Genomic DNA, 20,982 nt, shown 5'->3' on the forward strand with positions numbered 1-20,982 from the left:
GATTGGTGTCTCTGGGTTATTAGCAGAATAGCACCTTATTATATCTTTTTGGCCATTTGTATCTTGTCTTTTGGTAAATATCTGTTCGAATTGTCTGCTCATTTTAGCATCAGTTTATTTCCTTTGGCTGTTTAGCTGTGTGTATCCCATACCAATTTTGTGTGTTAACACCCTGTCTGAAGCACATGTTCTCTCTCCTTGTGTACATGTAATTATTGTATTATAGAGAACACCCTGACTTGTGTACAGATGATTATTCTGTTGTACAGAGCATCCTTAGTTGGATACATAAAAGGTTGTCTATTTCTATGGATTTTCTTTCTCTTGGGTGTATGGCATGCCCTTTAATAACCAAGCCATCTGTCATCCCCTCTGAGGCGATGTTGTAATACAAATATTGGCTAAACCCAAAGACACAGTACTTAGCTGTGTGAAAAGAAAGTATATCCCCTGTAGTTGTATTTTGGCATTACCTAATTAATTTTGTTATTTCCCTGCCTCTGACCACTATTCTTAGTCTCAAGTGTAATAACATTTCGTGTATGAAAGATACTAATCACTGATCTGATGAGTAGATGCCAAAACCTTCTCCCACATTTCATTATTCTGGCACTGGCTGTGCAAGAGGCTTTTTGTTGTTGTTTTGCTTTGCTTTCATGCTGTTCTGTATTATCATGTCATCATGCAGATGCCACTGCAGTTCTGTCAGGAAAATTCATCTCAAAAATCTTACTTTTGTTTTCCACTAAATTTCTCAAATTTTAAGGATTAAAATTAAGATTTTTGGGTCCCTTTTGAGACCATATTTTAATTTCTTTTTTATACACATATGTATTGTGTTTTCCCACCACTATTTGCTCAAGAGACTTTTTGCTATGTAGCTTTTATTGATATTCTTGTCAAAAATTAAGTAACCATGGTGCTATGGATTTTGCCCTTAGGCTTCTTCTTTTCCACTAAACAATTTGTCTGTTTTTATGCCAGTGACATTTAGTGTCATTAACTATGGTTCTGAAGAATACTTTGAGATCAGATATTATGATGCCTTCAACATCATTCTCTCTCCTTGACATTCTTCTCAATATTAGAGAGCTCTTAGATTTCATGATTTTAGGGTTGTGTTGTCTAATTCTGCTAACATTATAATTAAAACTCTAATAAAGACTACATTAAATCTGTGCATTAATTTAGTACATATAGTTCTTCTTGAATCATTAATTCTATAACCCCTGATCATAGGATATCATTCAATTAGTTAGTGTTTTCAGTTTTTCTTCAGTTCTCTAAAGTTTTCATTATAGAGGTAATATACTTTGGTTTAGGACAAGATAATTTATAAACTTTATGAGTACAATTCTTCTGTTTCTTTTTTTAAGATTCATTTTTATTTTTTATTATTTAAAACAAATTTTAAAACTTAAATAGTTTAATATACCCTCCAAGTCCTCTTCCCCTTCCTACCCAACTTTTAGTCCTTTATCAAAAATCAGACAAAAGCACAACCGCCCAGAACAAACAACCCCCAAACAAAAAATAGCACCCAACTCTAACCAAATAAAAACGCATACTCCAAATACTATGGAATATAATTATATGTTTGTCAACAACTACTGAACATAAGGCCTGTCCTGGAGTAATGGACATACCCAGTGTAACTCTACTGGAGAAAAAAAAACAATTGTGCTACTCCTACAGGTATAAGTGACACTTCAGTTTTTAAAGTAACCATAGTGGTTAGAGTTGCATTCATTAAATTCATTCAATTTTAGAACTATAACAAAATAAAATATAATGAAATAAAAAACTATCACATAAAAATAGAACAAGACAAACTAAAAGAATGAAAAGGGACCAAGAGAAGACAGTCTACAAACTGACAACATGACCTCATTACTAATGAGAACGCCTACAGAACTCATTGAAGATATAGATGTCAAGCTGGTGCTCGTTGAACCTTCACTCATTCATTCCAGCATCTTTGATACAGGAACATACTCTGCATGATCTCAAAAGAGAAATGTGAATACCAGGCTAAACTCTTTACGTGCAATGGTATACTGCCTTCAAGGTATGCTTAGGGTGATAGTGGCACAAGGCTTGTGGGATTAACCAACAAAGACTGTTTGATTTAAGGCCCATTCTATAAGATGGAACTCATATTTGTCACTACTTGGGTGACCGAGAACCTGAGACTAGATAGCCCAGGGACTTAGGATAAAATAAAATAATACTGGTCTGAAAATACACATAGTGATAAAAATGACTCCTAAAGATATTTGATGTACTCCTAGACCAGTGTCTTGTTGAGGAATCCTCAGATGTTTCTTCCTGAAGCAGATGGGAACAAATACAAATACCCATGGGCTGACATTTTTCAGAATGAAAAACCTTGAAACACTCATCTCTAAATGGAATGTCTCCATCAAATTCTTCCTTCAAAAATCAGAGAACCCCATGAAAATAAGAGAAGGCAGAAAATGCATAAGATCCAGAGGGGATAGAGGATATTGGGAGAACAAGTCCCTCTAAATCAACTGAGTAAAGCTCACATGAACTCAGGGACTAAAGCAGCAAGCTCACAGCCTGCACAGGTCTTTATAAAGCCCTCTGAGGATATATTATGGCTTCCAGCTTGGTGTTTTTTTAAGGGATTCTTGAGTGTGCCCACAAGTGGGGTTCTGATCTTGCTCCTTCTTTGGTTTCTTGACAAGCTCATTAGTGATATGTGACTTTGCTGCTGATTCTTTGTATGTTGATTTTATAGCCTGATTTTTAAGGCTCAAAATGTTTACCAGTTTTCAGAGTTTCTCATGGAATCTCTGTGGTTCTTTACTTACAGCATTATGGCCTATAAAAGTGTGCTTCTTTGGGCTCTTCCTTCCATACTTAATATGGGGTTATTTATGGAGCCACGCTCTGTAAAGTAAAAGGGGAAGCCACACCTGAAATTCTTTAGTTTCTACATTTGAGCACTGGTATCTTACCTACAGATGTGTCTCTTTGACTATCAAAGAGAGATTTTATTTTTCAATAGTTGTTTTATTTTTTCTTTTACTGTTACTTGCAGTTTGAGATTAATATGATTATACCATTTTCCCTTCATCCCTACAAAACTTTCCATGTACCCATCCTTGGTCACCTTCAAATTTATAGCCTTTATTTCATGAATTGTGGTTATATGCATATATCTATATGTACATACATATGTTTTAATGCATTTAACTGGCTCAGACTATATAATGATACCTGTATGTATCTTAACTAGATTATTGTGTTTTATTTAAATATATGGGAATAAATGGGTATTATATATTTTTCATGATTTGATTTCATTGTTTACACCAAATCTTTGTTCAGCAGCTACAAACTGAAAGACAAAGAAAGAGTGCATAGCTCTCTTTTTTTATTCCCTTTTAAAGAATTCAGGTACATTTTAAGGGGAACAATGCTGTTGGTATCATCACTCATTCTATTCATACTAGACAAAGTCTTTACAATTGAAGTATAATCCCAGAATGTCTCCAAAAGTTATTCAAGAGACAAGTTACTGTTCGAGGTAGCTGTATAGCCATTTTAAAAGCCAATGTAAATATCAATTAAACTAAAGAAACTACACTTAAATGCTGATGCTGGATCACCGGACCCACCTGAGATATCTTTCAGTTACATCTAAAATGCTACCATATGAGACATGGGGCAAAGAGAAGCACACATCAAATTGTCTGACCATTACATGGTCATTGATATATTTCTAAAAATAGTTAAATCAAGATATGTAAAATTGCATCCAAAATAACTGAAAATATGTTTGATAAGATGTACTACAAGTCGCCAATTATATAACCAGTAACCAGATCATGCTTTATTAGCAAGGCCCTGGAAATGTATTCATAGTGATAAGATATATTGTATAATAACAAAACAAGCAAAAAGAAAGAAAACACAAGAAATTTTAAGTATGAAGTTGTGTAAAGGAAATAGATACTAAGAGTAGACAACTTATTTATTTGTATTGTGTAACAGGGTCAGATCACATGAACACAATAAACTAAATTTAGAATGAGATAGTCTTGAAAATAAAATCAAACCCTGATTTTGGCACCCATGTTTTGAATATGATTCTGACACAGAGCATAATTATGTCAGTTACACCTCCTTGTTTGCTCATCTAGTAAAACCTGGCACTTACTGTATTTTAAGAAGTACAGTAAATAGATGTGTGACTCTACAATGCCTGTGGTTTTCCCTGTTAAACAACCAGGTATATAAAAGGCAGTTAGCAGATTGTGACATCCAGATTAAAGAACCTGCTACCTGTCTTCCTCTGAACATCCCACTCCTGACAACATGTGTTACAATGGAGGATACTATGGAGGCCTAGGCTATGGCTATGGCTGTGGCTATGGCTGTGGCTATGGCTGTGGCTATGGCTGTGGCTATGGTAGCTATGGTTATGGCTGTTGCCGCCCACTGTGCTGTAGAAGATACTGGTCCTATGGCTTCTATTGAAGAATTTCTGTATCTACGTATCCTTGCTGACTGGAATTGCTTCCAAGAATTTTCACAAGATGCAATAGAAAGTGTTTTAAAAAACACTAACTTTCTAATAAAATATCTGAAAATATTTGAAACACAACACGACCATCTAATGTTTCACCTTAGGTTGGACAGTCATCAACAAAAGTGTATGCAAAAGCAAATATCTTCATATGGCTTTTAAAAATGTTTTCAACAACAACTCAACATTTGCATAAAATATTTGAATTATCAAATAAATAAATGCATAAATGGAACAAAACAATTTCTGTATGTTTTGTGTATTTGTATCTGCCTGATCACATTTGGGGTTGGAAAAGTGGGAGGGGAGTAAAAAGAAGAGAAATATATTTCGGAAGATGAACATGTAGAATGAACATGGAAAGAAAGAAGAATGGACGAGAGGTGGTTATGGAAAGAGAGAGAATGAAATAAGCATATCCTCATGGCATACATCTGTGGATGGACATTTCATGTTGTTATAGCTTGACTATTAAAAACATAGTGGCAATAAACTTTGTAGTGAACATTTTCCTTTGAAACAGGAAATGTGGTTAATTTAAAACTTTATATTAAGTAAAAATTAATTACAATGAATTTTGAACAAATTCATCTCAACAGTTCCCCTTGCCATACATCTTTGTCAAAATTCTATTTCTGTGAAGATTTTATTATGACCAGTTTAATTCATAAAAGAGAAAGCATTTAATTGGGATTTGTGTGCAGTTCACAGCTTTAGTCCTACTTCATGCACAGGGGAAGTAGGATGGCATGCAGGCAAACATAGTGATGGAGTTTTAGCTGAGAGTTCTAAATCTAGATCTGCAGGCAGCAGAGGAAGGGAGACTCTGGGTTTTGCATGGGCTATTGAAACCTCAAAGCCCATCGCCAGTGATGCACTTCCTTCAACTAGGCCACACCTCCTATTCCTTTCAAATAACGGCAAACACTACTGACCAAATATTCAATTATATGAGCACATATGACTATTGTCATTAAAAGTGTGACATTCCACTTCCTCATCTCCATAAGCTTATAGCCAAATAATAATGTAAAATACATTAGTTCCAAATTCAAAAGTCCCCAACGCCTATGGCAATTGCTGTTTAAAAGTCCAAAGTAATGTCTTTTTTGTGACTCAAGGCAATATCTTAAATGGAATACCTTTCATAGCAAAATAAAAAGCAAATCACATATTTTCAACATAAAATGGCACAAAATAGACATTACCATTCTAAAAGGGAGATAAGTGGGTATGTGGGAAAATTCTGTTCCAAAGGAAGTCAAACAACAGATGGGCAAATTCTAAATTATGCATACCATGTCTAAGATCATAGAACTCTCCAGATCTCCCATCTCCTACCACCTTTTTTTGACTTAAACACAATTCTTTCTCTTGGGCATGATCTATACCCAGTCTGGAGTTCTTTTTGGTAGGAAATACAAAACTCTGGCTTCACCTATACTTTGGGATGTCCCATACAATTCATGTTCACAGCTTCCAACAATGGACTTCCTAGACTTCAATTCAGGGACACCTCTATTACATGTATGGCCTTAGCAGCTTTTCTTAGCTGAGAAGAAAATATCCAAAATAACTTCCATACATCTTTGAACCAAAGAGACATAACTGCCTAGCCAACATTGCCCAACTATATACTGTTGCTGGGTTTGGACCTTGGCCCCCTCATTCAATTATATTACAAGTTTCTGTTTCTGATGATTTTCCCTTCACTGCTTAAGATTTTCTTTAATTGCATTTCACAAGTTAGAACCATGGCTGGTGGCATGTTTCTCGTAGGTTACCACTCATGTATTGCATTTAGCATCAGGTTTGGATTCAAATTTTTTATCACCCTCGGCACTTGCATACCTTTCTGGACATCTGTGTAAAAGTTTAAATAACCTTGTGACAATAATGAATAGACTATCTTGAAATCTCTCTGCCAAAACCAATTACCCAATAACCTTGAAATTAGGCTCAGGTAGATTTTCAGACAGAGGCAAAAGGCAGTCATAATATTTGCCAAAATATCACAAGAATAACCTCTAGGACATTTATGAATATTCTTCTTCTGGGAAATCTCTTGAGGTAGGCGGTCATAATCCATATTGCTCTTACCACAACTATCTTCCATACTTATACTATGAAGGGTTATTAACAGCCTCTTAAAGCAGTTACCTGCTTTGTGAATCCAAAGACTCTATTTTGTGAACAAGCACCATGGTTAGACCTGTCAAATCAATACCACAATGCTGATACCGACATTTTTCAGGGTGGGGGACTATGGATTTGCTAACTATTGGACAACCAGCAAGACCAGTAGAAGCAGTATAGTGAAGCCACCCAAGGATAAAAGACAAGCTGTGAGTGATGCAGAGAGCAGAGTGAGAGAGTTGATCCATAGAGAAGCTATGAAGAGTGAAAGTAGATTGCAAACATGGCACAATGTGTTATTTACACTATCAGTAGATTATTTTACTTTTTTTTTATTAACTTGAGTAATTCTTATATACATTTCGAGTGTTATTCCCTTTCCCGGTATCCAGGCAAACATCCCCCTCCCCCCTCCCCTTCCTTATGGGTGTTCCCCTCCCAACCCTCCCCCCATTGCCGCCCTCCCCCCACCAGTCTAGTTCACTGGGGGTTCAGTCTTAGCAGGACCCAGGACTTCCCCTTCCACTGGTGCTCTTACTAGGATATTCATTGCTACCTATGAGGTCAGAGTCCAGGGTCAGTCCATGTATAGTCTTTAGGTAGTGGCTTAGTCCCTGGAAGCTCTCGTTGTTTGGCATTGTTGTACATATGGGGTCTCGAGCCCCTTCAAGCTCTTCTCTGATTCCTTCAACGGGGGTCCTATTCTCAGTTCAGTGGTTTGCTGCTGGCATTCGCCTCTGTATTTGCTGTATTCTGGCTGTGTCTCTCAGGAGCGATCTACATCCGGCTCCTGTCGGTCTGCACTTCTTTGCTTCATCCATCTTGTCTAATTTGGGTGGCTGTATATGTATGGGCCACATGTGGGGCAGGCTCTGAATGAGTGTTCCATCAGTCTCTGTTTTAATCTTTGCCTCTCTCTTCCCTGCCAAGGGTATTCTTGTTCCCCTTTTAAAGAAGGAGTGAAGCATTCACATTTTGATCATCCGTCTTGAGTTTCATTTGTTCTAGGCATCTAGGGTCATTCAAGCATTTGGGCTAATAGCCACTTATCAATGAGTGCATACCATGTATGTCTTTCTGTGATTGGGTTAGCTCACTCAGGATGATATTTTCCAGTTCCAACCATTTGCCTACAAATTTCATAAAGTCTTTGTTTTTGATAGCTGAGTAATATTCCATTGTGTAGATGTACCACATTTTCTGTATCCATTCCTCTGTTGAAGGGCATCTGGGTTCTTTCCAGCTTCTGGCTATTATAAATAAGGCTGCAATGAACATAGTGGAGCACGTGTCTTTTTTATATGTTGGGGCATCTTTTGGGTATATGCCCAAGAGAGGTGTAGCTGGATCCTCAGGCAGTTCAATGTCCAATTTTCTGAGGATCCTCCAGACTGATTTCCAGAATGGTTGTACCAGTCTGCAATCCCACCAACAATGGAGGAGTGTTCCTCTTTCTCCACATCCTCGCCAGCATCTGCTGTCACCTGAGTTTTTGATCTTAGCCATTCTCACTGGTGTGAGGTGAAATCTCAGGATTGTTTTGATTTGCATTTCTCTTATGACTAAAGATGTTGAAATTTTTTCCAGTGCCCATGTGTTCCAGATGCTTCCCTAGTTTTTCTTCTATTAGTTTGAGTGTGTCTGGTTTGATGTGGAGGTCCTTGATCCACTTGGACTTAAGCTTTGTACAGGGTGATAAGCATGGATCGATCTGCATTCTTCTACATGTTGACCTCCAGTTGAACCAGCACCATTTGCTGAAAAGGCTATCTTTTTTCCATTGGATGGTTTTGGCTCCTTTGTCAAAAATCAAGTGACCATAGGTGTGTGGGTTCATTTCTGGGTCTTCAATTCTATTCCATTGGTCTATCTGTCTGTCTCTGTACCAATACCATGCAGTTTTTATCACTATTGCTCTGTAATACTGCTTGAGTTCAGGGATAGTGATTCCCCCTGAAGTCCTTTTATTGTTGAGGATAGCTTTAGCTATCCTGGGTTTTTTGTTATTCCACATGAATTTGCAAATTGTTCTGTCTAACTCTTTGAAGAACTGGATTGGTATTTTGATGGGGATTGCATTGAATCTGTAGATCGCTTTTTGTAAAATGGCCATTTTTACTATATTAATCCTGCCAATCCATGAGCATGGGAGATCTTTCCATCTTCTGAGGTCTTCTTCAATTTCCTTCTTCAGTGTCTTGAAGTTCTTATTGTACAGATCTTTTACTTGCTTTGTTAAAGTCACACCGAGGTACTTTATATTATTTGGGTCTATTATGAAGGGTGTCATTTCCCTAATTTCTTTCTCAACTTGTTTCTCTTTTGTATAGAGGAAGGCAACTGATTTCTTTGAGTTAATTTTATACCCAGCCACTTTGCTGAAGTTGTTTATCAGCTTTAGTAATTCTCTGGTGGAACTTTTGGGATCACTTAAATATACTATCATATCATCTGCAAATAGTGATATTTTGACTTCTTCTTTTCCGATCTGTATCCCCTTGACATCCTTTTGTTGTCTGATTGCTCTGGCTAGAACTTCAAGAACTATATTGAATAAGTAGGGAGAGAGTGGGCAGCCTGGTCTAGTCCCCGATTGTAGTGGGATTGCTTCAAGTTTCTCTCCATTTAGTTTAATGTTAGCAACTGGTTTGCTGTATATGGCTTTTACTATGTTCAGGTATGGGCCTTGAATTCCTATTCTTTCCAGGACTTTTATCATGAAGGGGTGTTGAATTTTGTCAAATGCTTTCTCAGCATCTAATAAATGATCATGTGGTTTTGTTCTTTAAGTTTGTTTATATAATGGATCACGTTGATTGTTTTCCATATATTAAACCATCCCTGCATGCCTGGGATGAAGCCTACTTGGTCATGGTGGATGACTGTTTTGATGTGCTCTTGGATTCGGTTTGCCAGAATTTTGTTGAGTATTTTTGCGTCGATATTCATAAGGGAAATTGGTCTGAAGTTCTCTTTCTTTGTTGTGTCTTTGTGTGGTTTAGGTATAAGAGTAATTGTGGCTTCGTAGAAGGTATTCGGTAGTGATCCATCTGTTTCAATTTTGTGGAATAGTTTGGACAATATTGGTATGAGGTATTCTATGAAGGTTTTATAGAATTCTGCACTAAACCTGTCTGGACCTGTGCTCTTTTTGGTTGGGAGACCTTTAATGACTGCTTCTATTTCCTTAGGAGTTATGGGGTTGTTTAACTGGTTTATCTGTTCCTGATTTAACTTCGGTACCTGGTATCTGTCTAGGAAATTGTCCATTTCCTGAAGATTTTCAAGTTTTGTTGAATATAGGTTTTTATAGTAAGATCTGATGATTTTTTGAATTTCCTCTGAATCTGTTGTTATGTCTCCCTTTTCATTTCTGATTTTGTTAATTTGGACGCACTCTCTGTGTCCTCTCGTTAGTCTGGCTAAGGGTTTATCTATCTTGTTGATTTTCTCAAAGAACCAACTTTTGGTTCTGCTGATTCTTTCTATGGTCCTTTTTGTTTCTACTTGGTTGATTTCTGCTCTGAGTTTGATTATTTCCTGCCTTCTACTCCTCCTGGGTGTATTTACTTCTTTTTGTTCTAGAGCTTTTAGGTGTGCTGTCAAGCTGCTGACATATGCTCTTTCCTCTTTCTTTCTGCAGGCACTCAGCGCTATGAGTTTTCCTCTTAGCACAGCTTTCATTGTGTCCCATAAGATTGAGTATGTTGTATCTTCATTTTCATTAAATTCTAAAAAGTTTTTAATTTCTTTCTTTATTTCTTCCTTGACCAGGTTATCATTGAGTAGAGCATTGTTCAATTTCCAAGTATATGTGGGCATTCTTCCCTTATTGTTATTGAAGACCAGTTTTAGGCCGTGGTGGTCCGATAGCACGCATGGGATTATTTCTATCTTTCTGTACCTGTTGAGGCCTGTTTTTTGACCAATTATATGGTCAATTTTGGAGAAAGTACCATGAGGAGCTGAGAAGGTATATCCTTTTGCTTTAGGATAGAATGTTCTATAAATATCCGTTAAGTCCATTTGGCTCATGACTTCTCTTAGTCTGTCTACATCTCTGTTTAATTTCTGCTTCCATGATCTGTCCATTGATGAGAGTGGGGTGTTGAAATCTCCCACTATTATTGTGTGAGGTGCAATGTGTGTTTTGAGCTTTAGTAAGGTTTCTTTTACATATGTAGGTGCCCTTGTATTTGGGGCATAGATATTTAGGATTGAGAGTTAATTTTGGTGGATTTTTCCTTTGATGAATATGAAGTGTCCTTCCTTATCTTTTTTGATGACTTTTAGTTGAAAATTGATTTTATTTGATATTAGAATGGCTACTCCAGCTTGCTTCTTCTGACCATTTGCTTGGAAAATTGTTTTCCAGCCTTTCCTCTGAGGTAATGTCTGTCTTTGTCTCTGAGGTGTGTTTCCTGTAGGCAGCAGAATGCAGGGTCCTCGTTGCGTATCCAGTTTGTTAATCTATGTCTTTTTATTGGGGAGTTGAGGCCATTGATGTTGAGAGATATTAAGGAATAGTGATTATTGCTTCCCGTTATATTCATATTTGGATGTGAGGTTATGTTTGTGTGCTTTCATTCTCTTTGTTTTGTTGCCAAGACGATTAGTTTCTTGCTTCTTCTAGGGTATAGCTTGCCTCCTTATGTTGGGCTTTACCATTTATTATCCTTTGTAGTGCTGGATTTGTAGAAAGATATTGTGTAAATTTGGTTTTGTCACAGAATATCTTGGTTTCTCCATCTATGTTAATTGAGAGTTTTGCAGGATACAGTAACCTGGGCTGGCATTTGTGTTCTCTTAGGGTCTGTATGACATCAGTCCAGGATCTTCTGGCCTTCATAGTTTCTGGCGAGAAGTCTGGTGTGATTCTGATTGGTCTGCCTTTATATGTTACTTGACCTTTTTCCCTTACTGCTTTTAATATTCTTTCTTTATTTTGTGCGTTTGGTGTTTTGACTATTATGTGACGGGAGGTGTTTCTTTTCTGGTCCAATCTATTTGGAGTTCTGTAGGCTTCTTGTATGCCTATGGGTATCTCTTTTTTTAGGTTAGGGAAGTTTTCTTCTATGATTTGGTTGAAGATATTTACTGGTCCTTTGAGCTGGGAGTCTTCACTCTCTTCTATACCTATTATCCTTAGGTTTGATCTTCTCATTGAGTCCTGGATTTCCTGTATGTTTTGGACCAGTAGCTTTTTCCGCTTTACATTATCTTTCACAGTTGAGTCAATGATTTCTATGGAATCTTCTGCTCAAGAGATTCCATCTCTTGTATTCTGTTGGTGAGGCTTGTATCTACAACTCCTTGTCTCTTCTTTTGGTTTTCTATATCCAGGTTTGTTTCCATGTGTTCTTTCTTGATTGCTTCTATTTCCATTTTTAATTCCTTCAACTGTTTGATTGTGTTTTCCTGGAATTCTTTCAGGGATTTTTGTGACTCCTCTCTATGGGCTTCTACTTGTTCATTTATGATTTCCTGATATTCTTTCAGGGATTTTTGTGTCTCCTCTCTATGGGCTTCTACTTGTTTATTAATGTTTTCCTGTGTTTCTCTAAGGGAGTTCTTCACGTCTTTCTTGAAGTCCTCCAGCATCATGATCAAATATGATTTTGAAACTAGATCTTGCTTTTCTGGTGTGTTTGGACATTCCATGTTTGTTTTGGTGGGAGAATTGGGCTCCGATGATGGCATGTAGTCTTGGTTTCTGTTGCTTGGGTTCCTGCGCTTGCCTCTCGCCATCAGATTATCTCTAGTGTTACTTTGTTCTGCTATTTCTGACAGTGGCTAGACTGTCCTATAAGCCTGTGTGTCAGGAGTGCTGTAGACCTGTTTTACTGTTTTCTTTCAGCCACTTATCGGGACAGAGTGTTCTGCTTTCGTGCGTGTAGTTTTTCCTCTGTACAGGTCTTCAGCTGTTCCTATGGGCCTGTGTCTTGAGTTCACCAGGCAGTCACTTGCAGCATACAAGTTGGTCTTACCTGTGGTCCCGAGGCTCAAGTTCGCTCGCGGGGTGCTGCCCACGGGCTCTCTGCGGTGGCAGCAACCAGGAAGACCTGTGCTGCCCCTTCTGGGAGCTTCAGTGCACCAGGGTTCCAGATGGCCTTTGGTGTTTTCCTCTGGCGTCCGAGATGTGTGTGCAGAGAGCAGTCTCTTCTGGTTTCCCAGGCTTGTCTGCCTCTCTGAAGGTTTAGCTCTCCCTCCCATGATATTTGGGTGCAGAGAACTGTTTATCCGGTCTGTTTCCTTCAGGTTCCGGTGGTGTCTCAGGCAGGGGTCCTGCCGCTCCTGGGCCCTCCCCCATGGGAGCCCAGAGGCCTTATACAGTTTCCTCTTGGGCCAGGGATGTGGGCAGGGGTGGGCAGTGTTGGTGGTCTCTTCCGCTCTGCAGCCTCAGGAGTGCCCACCTGACCAGGCGGTGAGGTCTCGATTATTTTACTTTTATCTTCCTGTGAGTATACCCTAATTCTCCCATCATCAAACAAGAATTTATTCAATTTTATTTACTTTTACAAAATCTCACAGTGGACAGATTTTCAGCACATCAAATAGATTCTAGAAGAACACAAACATTGTACATTTCAAGAAAATAAATTTTCTCTGTGTTTGAATATGTAAAAAGGTTAAGAGTTTTAAAGTTATCTGTTGGCTTTTGTTGAGATCTTAGGAATAAATAGGTGAGGAGAGTTTGTGGTTTAATAGGCATGTATTTGTTTTACAAGTTAACCTGGGCCCATTATACTGAAGGGTTCATAACAAATTCAGTTGACACAAACTGAATCCATAGGACAGGAGTGAGCCACTTCAGCACAGTTAGGAAAATGAATCCAAAAATAGGAAAGTAAGCAAGCCTTTAGGGCATTTTATTAGTTACTGCTGACGGAGAGTCATGGCCCACTGAGTAGTACCAACACTGAACTTGTAGTCCTGGGTGGTATAAAAAGTCAGGTTGAGTAATCCATGATGAGCAAGCCTGTAAGTATCCCAACCTGGCCTCTGAATAAATTCCTGCCTCTAGAATCCTTCCCTGTTTGAATGCCTATCCTGAATTCCTTCAATGATGAACACTGGTGGGCATGTTTAAACAAATAAACCCTTTCCTCCTCAACTTGCTTTGGGTCATGGTGTTTCCCATACCAATGAGGACTCTACAACACAATCTCTTTTCCAACTAAATATGAGATTAGTATTGTTGTCTAATGCCCTTCCCTCAGTCCAATTTTTATCGCCCATCTTACGTGCTAATTGAAGCCCACGTTACCTGTGCTCAGTCTAACAGAAGGGACATCATTAGGTAAAAATTGCTAAAGGCCTATTAGCTATAGGTGAACTACCTTCTTTAATTTGCCTTGCTTAGCTTAACATAATGATTGCTAGCATCTATTCTCTTTGAAGGAAATAAAGTGAAGAAGAAATTAGAATATAGAACCATATGTCCTGTTCAGGGATTGAAGAATTACTAAAAGGAAAAAATAGTTTATTTGCTAAAGCAAAGTACAGACTTCATGGAATCTCCAGGAAAATTCTAATTGTATTTTGAACATAATTACATAGACAATCCTAATGATCACATGAAGGCACAGGATCACTATAAGAACCTAAATAAACTATGCAGATAGGAAAATACTGGAACTACCATTGAATCTGGCCTCAAACTTTTCTACAGAATCATAGTAATAAAATAAAAATTAAATAATCATGGCAAAAATCAGACATACAAATGAGAAATTGAATAAAATTTAAGAAGGTGTAAAGATCTACTAGGATCATGGATTCGTAGAATTAACATACCATAATAAAAATATATGAAAAAATATGACTGAATAAAATAAATTTAGAATAAACCAAAATATGCTTATGCATATATTGTAATCAAGTCACTAATAACATAACGAATGACCAAATCTTTTTTCATCACATACATTTAGGAAATACAAAGCAAAGCATGAAAAACAAACAAACAAAATTGAAATATGGAGTACTACAAATAAGACATAAAAGGAGAGATTTCTATGATTTATATTGTGGCACAGTATAGATTCATGAGTATTAAATAAACTAAATATATAATGAGGCATTGTCTTAAAACTAGATCCAGGTTTTCACATTAAAGCTACATGATTTGACCTTGAAATATTTATATATGAGCACAATTATATCAGTTATACAACATTGTTTGGTCAGTAAACTTTGGAGCCCTGATGTTTTCTGAAGCACAAACATCATATGTGATGTCATAATGCCTGTGGTTTTTGTCACCAAACATCCAGGTATATAAAAGGCCCTTGGCAAATGGGAACATCCACACTCCAGAAACATACTGCTTATCTTCCTCTGAACACTCTACTCCTGATATCATGTGTTACTATGGAGGATACTATGGAGGCCTGGGCTATGGCTATGGTGGCCTAGGCTGTGGCTATGGTTATGGTGGCTATGGCTGTGGCTATGGCTGTGGCTATGGTGGCTATGGTTATGGCTGTTGCCGCCCACTGTGCTGTAGAAGATACTGGTCCTTTGGCTTCTATTGAAAAATTTCTGTATCTACCCAGCCTTGATGACTGGAAGTACTCCCAAGAATTATCACAGGATGCAATAGAGAATGTCTTCAAAAATACTAACTTTATACCAAATATCTGAAAATACTTGAAACACAACATGACCATTTATTGTTTCACCTTAGGTTGGATAGTCATCAGCAACAAAATTGTTTATAAAAACATTTATCTTCATAATGTTTAAAAATGTTTTCAACAATAACTCAGCATCTACATAACATATTTGAATTATCAAGTAAATAAATGCATAAGTGGAACAAAACAATTTCTCTATGTTTTGTGTATTTGTATCTGCCTGATAACATGGGAGATTGGAAAAGTGGGAGGGGAATAAGAGGAAGAAGATATTACAAAATATGGACATGGAGAATGAACAGGGAAAGAAGAATGATTTGAAGAAAGGTGGTAATGGAGAAATAGAGAAATGAGCACATCCTCTCAGAACACATCTGTGGATGGACATTTCATGTTGTTATAACTTGACTATTGAAAACATTGTGGCAAAAAAACTTTGTAGTGAACATTTTTCTTCGAAACAAGAAATGTGGTTATTTAAAATTTTTGCAATAAGCAAAAATTAATTACAATGAATTTTGTACACAATCATCTCAACAGTTACCTTTACCATACATCATTGTCAAAATTCTATTGCTGTGAAGGCATTATCATGACCACATCAATTCTTAAATAGAATGCATTTAATTGGAACTTATGTGCAGTTTCAAAGCTTTAGTCCTACTTCATCCTGAGGGGAAGTATGGTGGCACACAGGCAGACAAAGTAATGGAGAAGTAGCTGAGAGTTCTAAATCTGGATCTGCAGGCAGCAGGAAATGGGAGACTCTAGGTTTTGTATGGGCTCTTGAAACTTCAAAGCCTATCCCCAGTGATGCACTAACTCCAACTTGGCGATACCTCCTATTCCTTTCAAATAATGCCATGTCTTACAAAGTATTCAACTTTATTAGCACATGTGGGTCATTGAAACTTTCCCATTCCACGCCCTAGACCCCATAAGTTTGTAGCCAATTAATAATGTAAAATGCATTAAGTCAAAAACAAAAGTCCCATATTCTTATCAAAATTGAAACACTGATTAAATGTCCAAAGTTTAAAGTCTCTTTTGAAAATCAAAGCAATCTCTTAAAACTTTGAGAGCAAAGTAAAAAGCAGCCCACATATTTTCAAAATAAAATGGCAGAGAATATATCTTACCATTATAAAAGGTAGGTAAGTGAGTATGTGCATATGTGGCTTTCCCAAAGGAGTCAAATACCAGATAGGAAAATTGTAAGCTCTGCATACCCGTGTCTAAGGTCAAAGTACTCTCCAAGTTTCCATCTCCTTTCAGTTTTTTTTTTACTTAAACATGCTTCTTTCTCTTGGGCATGTTCTGTACCCAGTCTGGAGCTCTCTTTGATAATAATCACAAAACTCTGGCTTCACCTATACTTTAGGATCCCCCATACAATTCATCTTCACAGATTCCCACAATGGACTTCCTAGACTTCAATTCAGGGACACCTCTATTACATATATAGCCTTAGCAGCTTTTTTTGCTGAGAAGAAAATATCCAAAATATCTTTCATATATGTTGACCATAAGAGCCAGAACTACGTAGCCAATATTACCAAGTTATACTATTTGCTGGGTTTGGACCTTGGCCTCCTCATTCAATTATATTACAAGTTTTTGTTTCTGACAATTTTCCTTCACTGCTTAAGATTTTGTTTAATTTCATTTCACAAGTTAGATGCTTGGCCAGTGGCATCTCTCTCTGAGGTTACCACTCATGTATTACATTTAGCATTAGGTTTGGATTCAAACTTTTTATCACCTTCAGCACTCACATTATTTCTTCTACATGTGTATAAAATTAAAAATAATCATTTGATAGTAATAAGTAGATTATCTTGAAATCTCTTTGGCCAACACCAATTACACAAAACATTAAATTTAGCCTCAGGTAGATTTTCAGACAAAGGCAAAAAGCAGCCACAGTCTTTGTAAAAATATCACAAGAATAAATTCTAGTTCATCTATGAATATTCTTCTTCTGGGAAATCTCTTGAGGTAGGCAGTCATAATCCAAATTTCTCTCAGCAAAACTATCTTTTACACTCACACAAAGAAGGCCTATTAAGTGTTTCTTAAAGCATTTTCCTATTTTGTGAATCCAAGTTCTAATCTGTGAACAAGCACCATGGTTAGATCTATCATGTCAATATCCCAATTTTTTTCAGGGGTGGGGATGGGTGGATTCAATTACTATGTGAAAATCAGCAAGAACAGGAGAAGTAATATAGTGGAGTCACCCAAGCATAGAAGACAAACTGTGTGAGAGTTAGTGAGTGAGAGAAGTGATCCTGACGTAAAGGAGCTAAGAAGAATGAAAGTAGATTCTAGACATTCCACAATGTGTTATTTACACTATCAGTAGATTATTTTACTCTTACTTTCCTATGCATATCCACTAGTTCTTCCATTTTCAAACAAATTTATTCAATTTTATTTTATTTTAACACAATCTCACAGTTGACAGATTTTCAACACATCAACGAGATTCTGGAAGAATGCAAACATTGTACATTTTAAGAAACTAAATTTTTACTGTGTTTGAATATATAAAAAGGTTAAGAATTTTTAAAGTTATTTGTTGGTTTTTGGAGAGATCTTGGGGATAAATATGTAAGAGAATTTGTGGTTTAATAGGCATGAGTTTGTTTTGCAAGTTAACATGGGTCAATTATACGGAAGGGTTTGTATCAACTTGACGCAAACTGAACCCATATGATAAGAGTAAGCCACTTCAGCACAGTTAAGAAAATGACTCCATAAAATATGGAAATAGGTGGGCCTGTAGGGCAATTTATTAATTAGTTATTGCTGAGGGAGGGGCATGGTCCATTGAGTACTGCCCACTCTGGACTTGAGGTCCTCAGTGATATAAAAAACAAGGTTGAGTAATGCATGATGAGCAAGCCTGTAAGCAGTACCCCAACATGGCCTCTGAATAAATTCCTGCCTCTAGAATCCTGCCCTGTTTGAATTCCTATCCTGATTCCCTCCAATGATGAACAGGGATAGGGATAGTTAACCAAATAAACCCTTTCCTCCTCAACTTGGTCTGGGTCATGGTGTTTCCCATACCAATGAGGACTCTAAAATACCATATCTTTTTCCAACCAAATTTGAGATCAGTACTGTTGTATAATTCCCCTCCCTCAATCCAAGTTTTATTACCTATTTTCCCTGGTAATTGAATACGACTTTATGTGTGCTCAGCCTAACAAAGGGACATCATTAAGAAATAATGGTTTCCACAGGTAAAAAATGTGAAGGGCCTATTAACTACAAGCAATCCACCTTTAATTTGCCTTGCTTAGCTTAACATAATGGCTAGCATCCATTTTCTGTAAAGAAAATAATGTGAAGAAGAAATTAGGATATAGAATCGTATGTCCTGTTTGTGGATTGAAGAATTAATGAAAGGAAAAGAGTATGTTTTCTAAAGCAATATACAAATTACATGAAATCTCCAGAAAACTTCTAAATGTATTCTGAACAGAATAGGGTAGCACAATCATAATTATCAAATGAAGGCACAGGATCACTCTAAGAGCCCAAACAAACTAAATAGAAAGAAAAATGATGGAACTGTCTTAGAACTTCATCTCAAATTAGGGAACAGAATCATAGTAATAAAATAAAATCTAAATAATTGTGGCACAAAGCAGACATAAAAATGAGAAATTGAACAAAATTTAAGAAGATTAAAGATCTATTAGAATCATGGAACAGTAGAATTAACTTACCATAGTAAAAACATATGACAAAATATGTCTAAGTAGAATAAATTTAGAATAAATCCAAAATATGTTCATGCATATGTTGTTGTCAAGTCACTAGTAAAATAACCAATGACCAAAGCATTTTTCACTGAAAATACTTAGGAAATACATACTTATTTTACAATACAAATCAAACCAGGGGAAAAAAACAGTTTCAATATGTAATACTACAAAACAAACAGATATAACAAGAAGATAGATGGATTTCAATGATTTATACTGTGGCACAGTACAGAATCATGAGAATTAAATACACTAAATATATAATAAAGCATTGCCTTGAAATCAGATTAAGATTTTTCACATTAAAGCCTCATGGTCTGACCTTGGGATCCTAACATATGAGTATAACTATCTCAGTTATGCAGCGTTGTTTGGCCAGTAAACTATGCAATCTGATGTTTCTGAAGCACAGTAGGGACTTGTGTGATGTCATAATGCCTGTGGTTTTTGTCACCAAACATTCAGGTGTATAAAAGGCCCTTGGCAGATGTGTACATCCACACTCCAGAAACATACTGCTTATCTTCCTCTGAACACTCTACTCCTGACACCGATGTGCTACTATAGTGGATATTATGGAGGCCTGGGCTATGGCTATGGTGGCCTAGGCTGTGGCTATGGCTGTGGCTATGGCTATGGCTATGGTGGTTATGGTTATGGCTGCTGTCGCCCTCTGTGCTATAGAAGATACTGGTCTTATGGCTTCTACTGAGGACATTACTTCCAGCCTTTGTGACTGGAAGTGCTTCCAAGAATTTTCACAGGATACAGTAGAGAATGTCTTCAAAAATACTAACTTTATACTAAATATCTGAAATTAATTGAAACACAACTTGTCATCTAAGATTAGGTTGGACACTCATCATCAAAAAAATTATTTATAAAAACATTTATCTACATGATGCTTTTAAGAATGTTTTCAACAATAACTCAACATTTGCATAAAATATTTGAATTATCAATTAAATGCATAAATGGAACAAAACTATTTCTGTATGTTTTATGTATTTGTATCTGTCTGATCATATGGGGGTTGGAAAAGTGAGAGGGGAATAAGAAGAAGGTATTTCAGAATATGGACATGGAGAATGAATGATCAGGGAAAGAAGGAAGAATGGAAAAGAGGTGGTTATGAAGAGAGAGAGAAATAACCATATCCTCTCCTCTTGGGATACATCTATGAATGGGCATTTCATGTAGTTATAACTTGACTATTAAAATGTTGGGGGGAGGGTGGTAATATGGGGATGATGGGAAGGGGAAGCCATATAGAAGGGGGGGAGGGTCTAGGGGGATGTTGACCCGGAAACTGGGATGGGGAATAACAATCGAAATGTAAATAAGAAATACTCAAGTTAATAAAGATTAAAAAAAAAGATTGCAAAAAAAAATGTGACAATAAACTCCACAGTGGACATTTTCTTTTGAACCAAGAAATGTGTTTAATTTAAAATTTTTGTATTATCTGAGAATTAATTACAATGAGTTTTGAACACCTTTATCTCAACACTTCCCCTTACCATACATCTTAGTCAATATTCCATTGTTGTGAAGACATCATCATGACCACATCAATTCCTAAAGATAACGTCTCTAATTAGGACTTGTTTGTGCAGTTTCAGGGCTGTAGCTCTACTTCATCCTGAGGGGAAGCATGGTGGCACACAGACAGACATAATAGTGGAGTAGTAGCTGAGAGTTCTAAATCTCGATCTGCAGGCAGCAAGAGAAGGGATATTCTGGGTTTTGCATGAGCTGTTGATACTGCAAAGCCAATCCCCAGTGATGCAATTTCTCCAACTAGGTCACACCTCCTATTCTTTCAAAATAATGTCAGATACTACTAACCAAGTATTCAACTCTCTGAGGC

At 37.0% G+C, this 20,982-nt stretch overlaps 2 protein-coding genes across 2 annotated transcripts; both read left to right on the forward strand.

Moving 5' to 3' along the window:
* Positions 1 to 15,007: 15,007 nt before the first annotated feature.
* LOC102551947 (keratin-associated protein 20-2-like) lies at positions 15,008 to 15,392 on the forward strand. The gene has a single exon (XM_087577425.1). It carries the CDS (start codon positions 15,058 to 15,060, stop codon positions 15,229 to 15,231), a length of 174 nt encoding a protein of 57 aa, XP_087433551.1. The 5' UTR covers positions 15,008 to 15,057; the 3' UTR covers positions 15,232 to 15,392.
* A 4,210-nt stretch (positions 15,393 to 19,602) lies between these two features.
* Positions 19,603 to 20,091, forward strand: LOC102552046 (keratin-associated protein 20-2-like). The gene has a single exon (XM_087577426.1). It carries the CDS (start codon positions 19,666 to 19,668, stop codon positions 19,822 to 19,824), a length of 159 nt encoding a protein of 52 aa, XP_087433552.1. The 5' UTR covers positions 19,603 to 19,665; the 3' UTR covers positions 19,825 to 20,091.
* Positions 20,092 to 20,982: the final 891 nt, after the last annotated feature.

Source organism: Rattus norvegicus, chromosome 11 (assembly GCF_021556685.1).
Source record: "Rattus norvegicus strain SHRSP/BbbUtx chromosome 11, alternate assembly SHRSP_T2T, whole genome shotgun sequence".
NCBI lineage: Eukaryota > Metazoa > Chordata > Mammalia > Rodentia > Muridae > Rattus > Rattus norvegicus.

Excerpts from the sequence above, each read along its gene's own strand:
- LOC102551947 (XM_087577425.1), top strand. The coding sequence starts at position 15,058 with ATGTGTTACTATGGAGGATACTATGGAGGCCTGGGCTATGGCTATGGT.
- LOC102552046 (XM_087577426.1), top strand. The coding sequence starts at position 19,666 with ATGTGCTACTATAGTGGATATTATGGAGGCCTGGGCTATGGCTATGGT.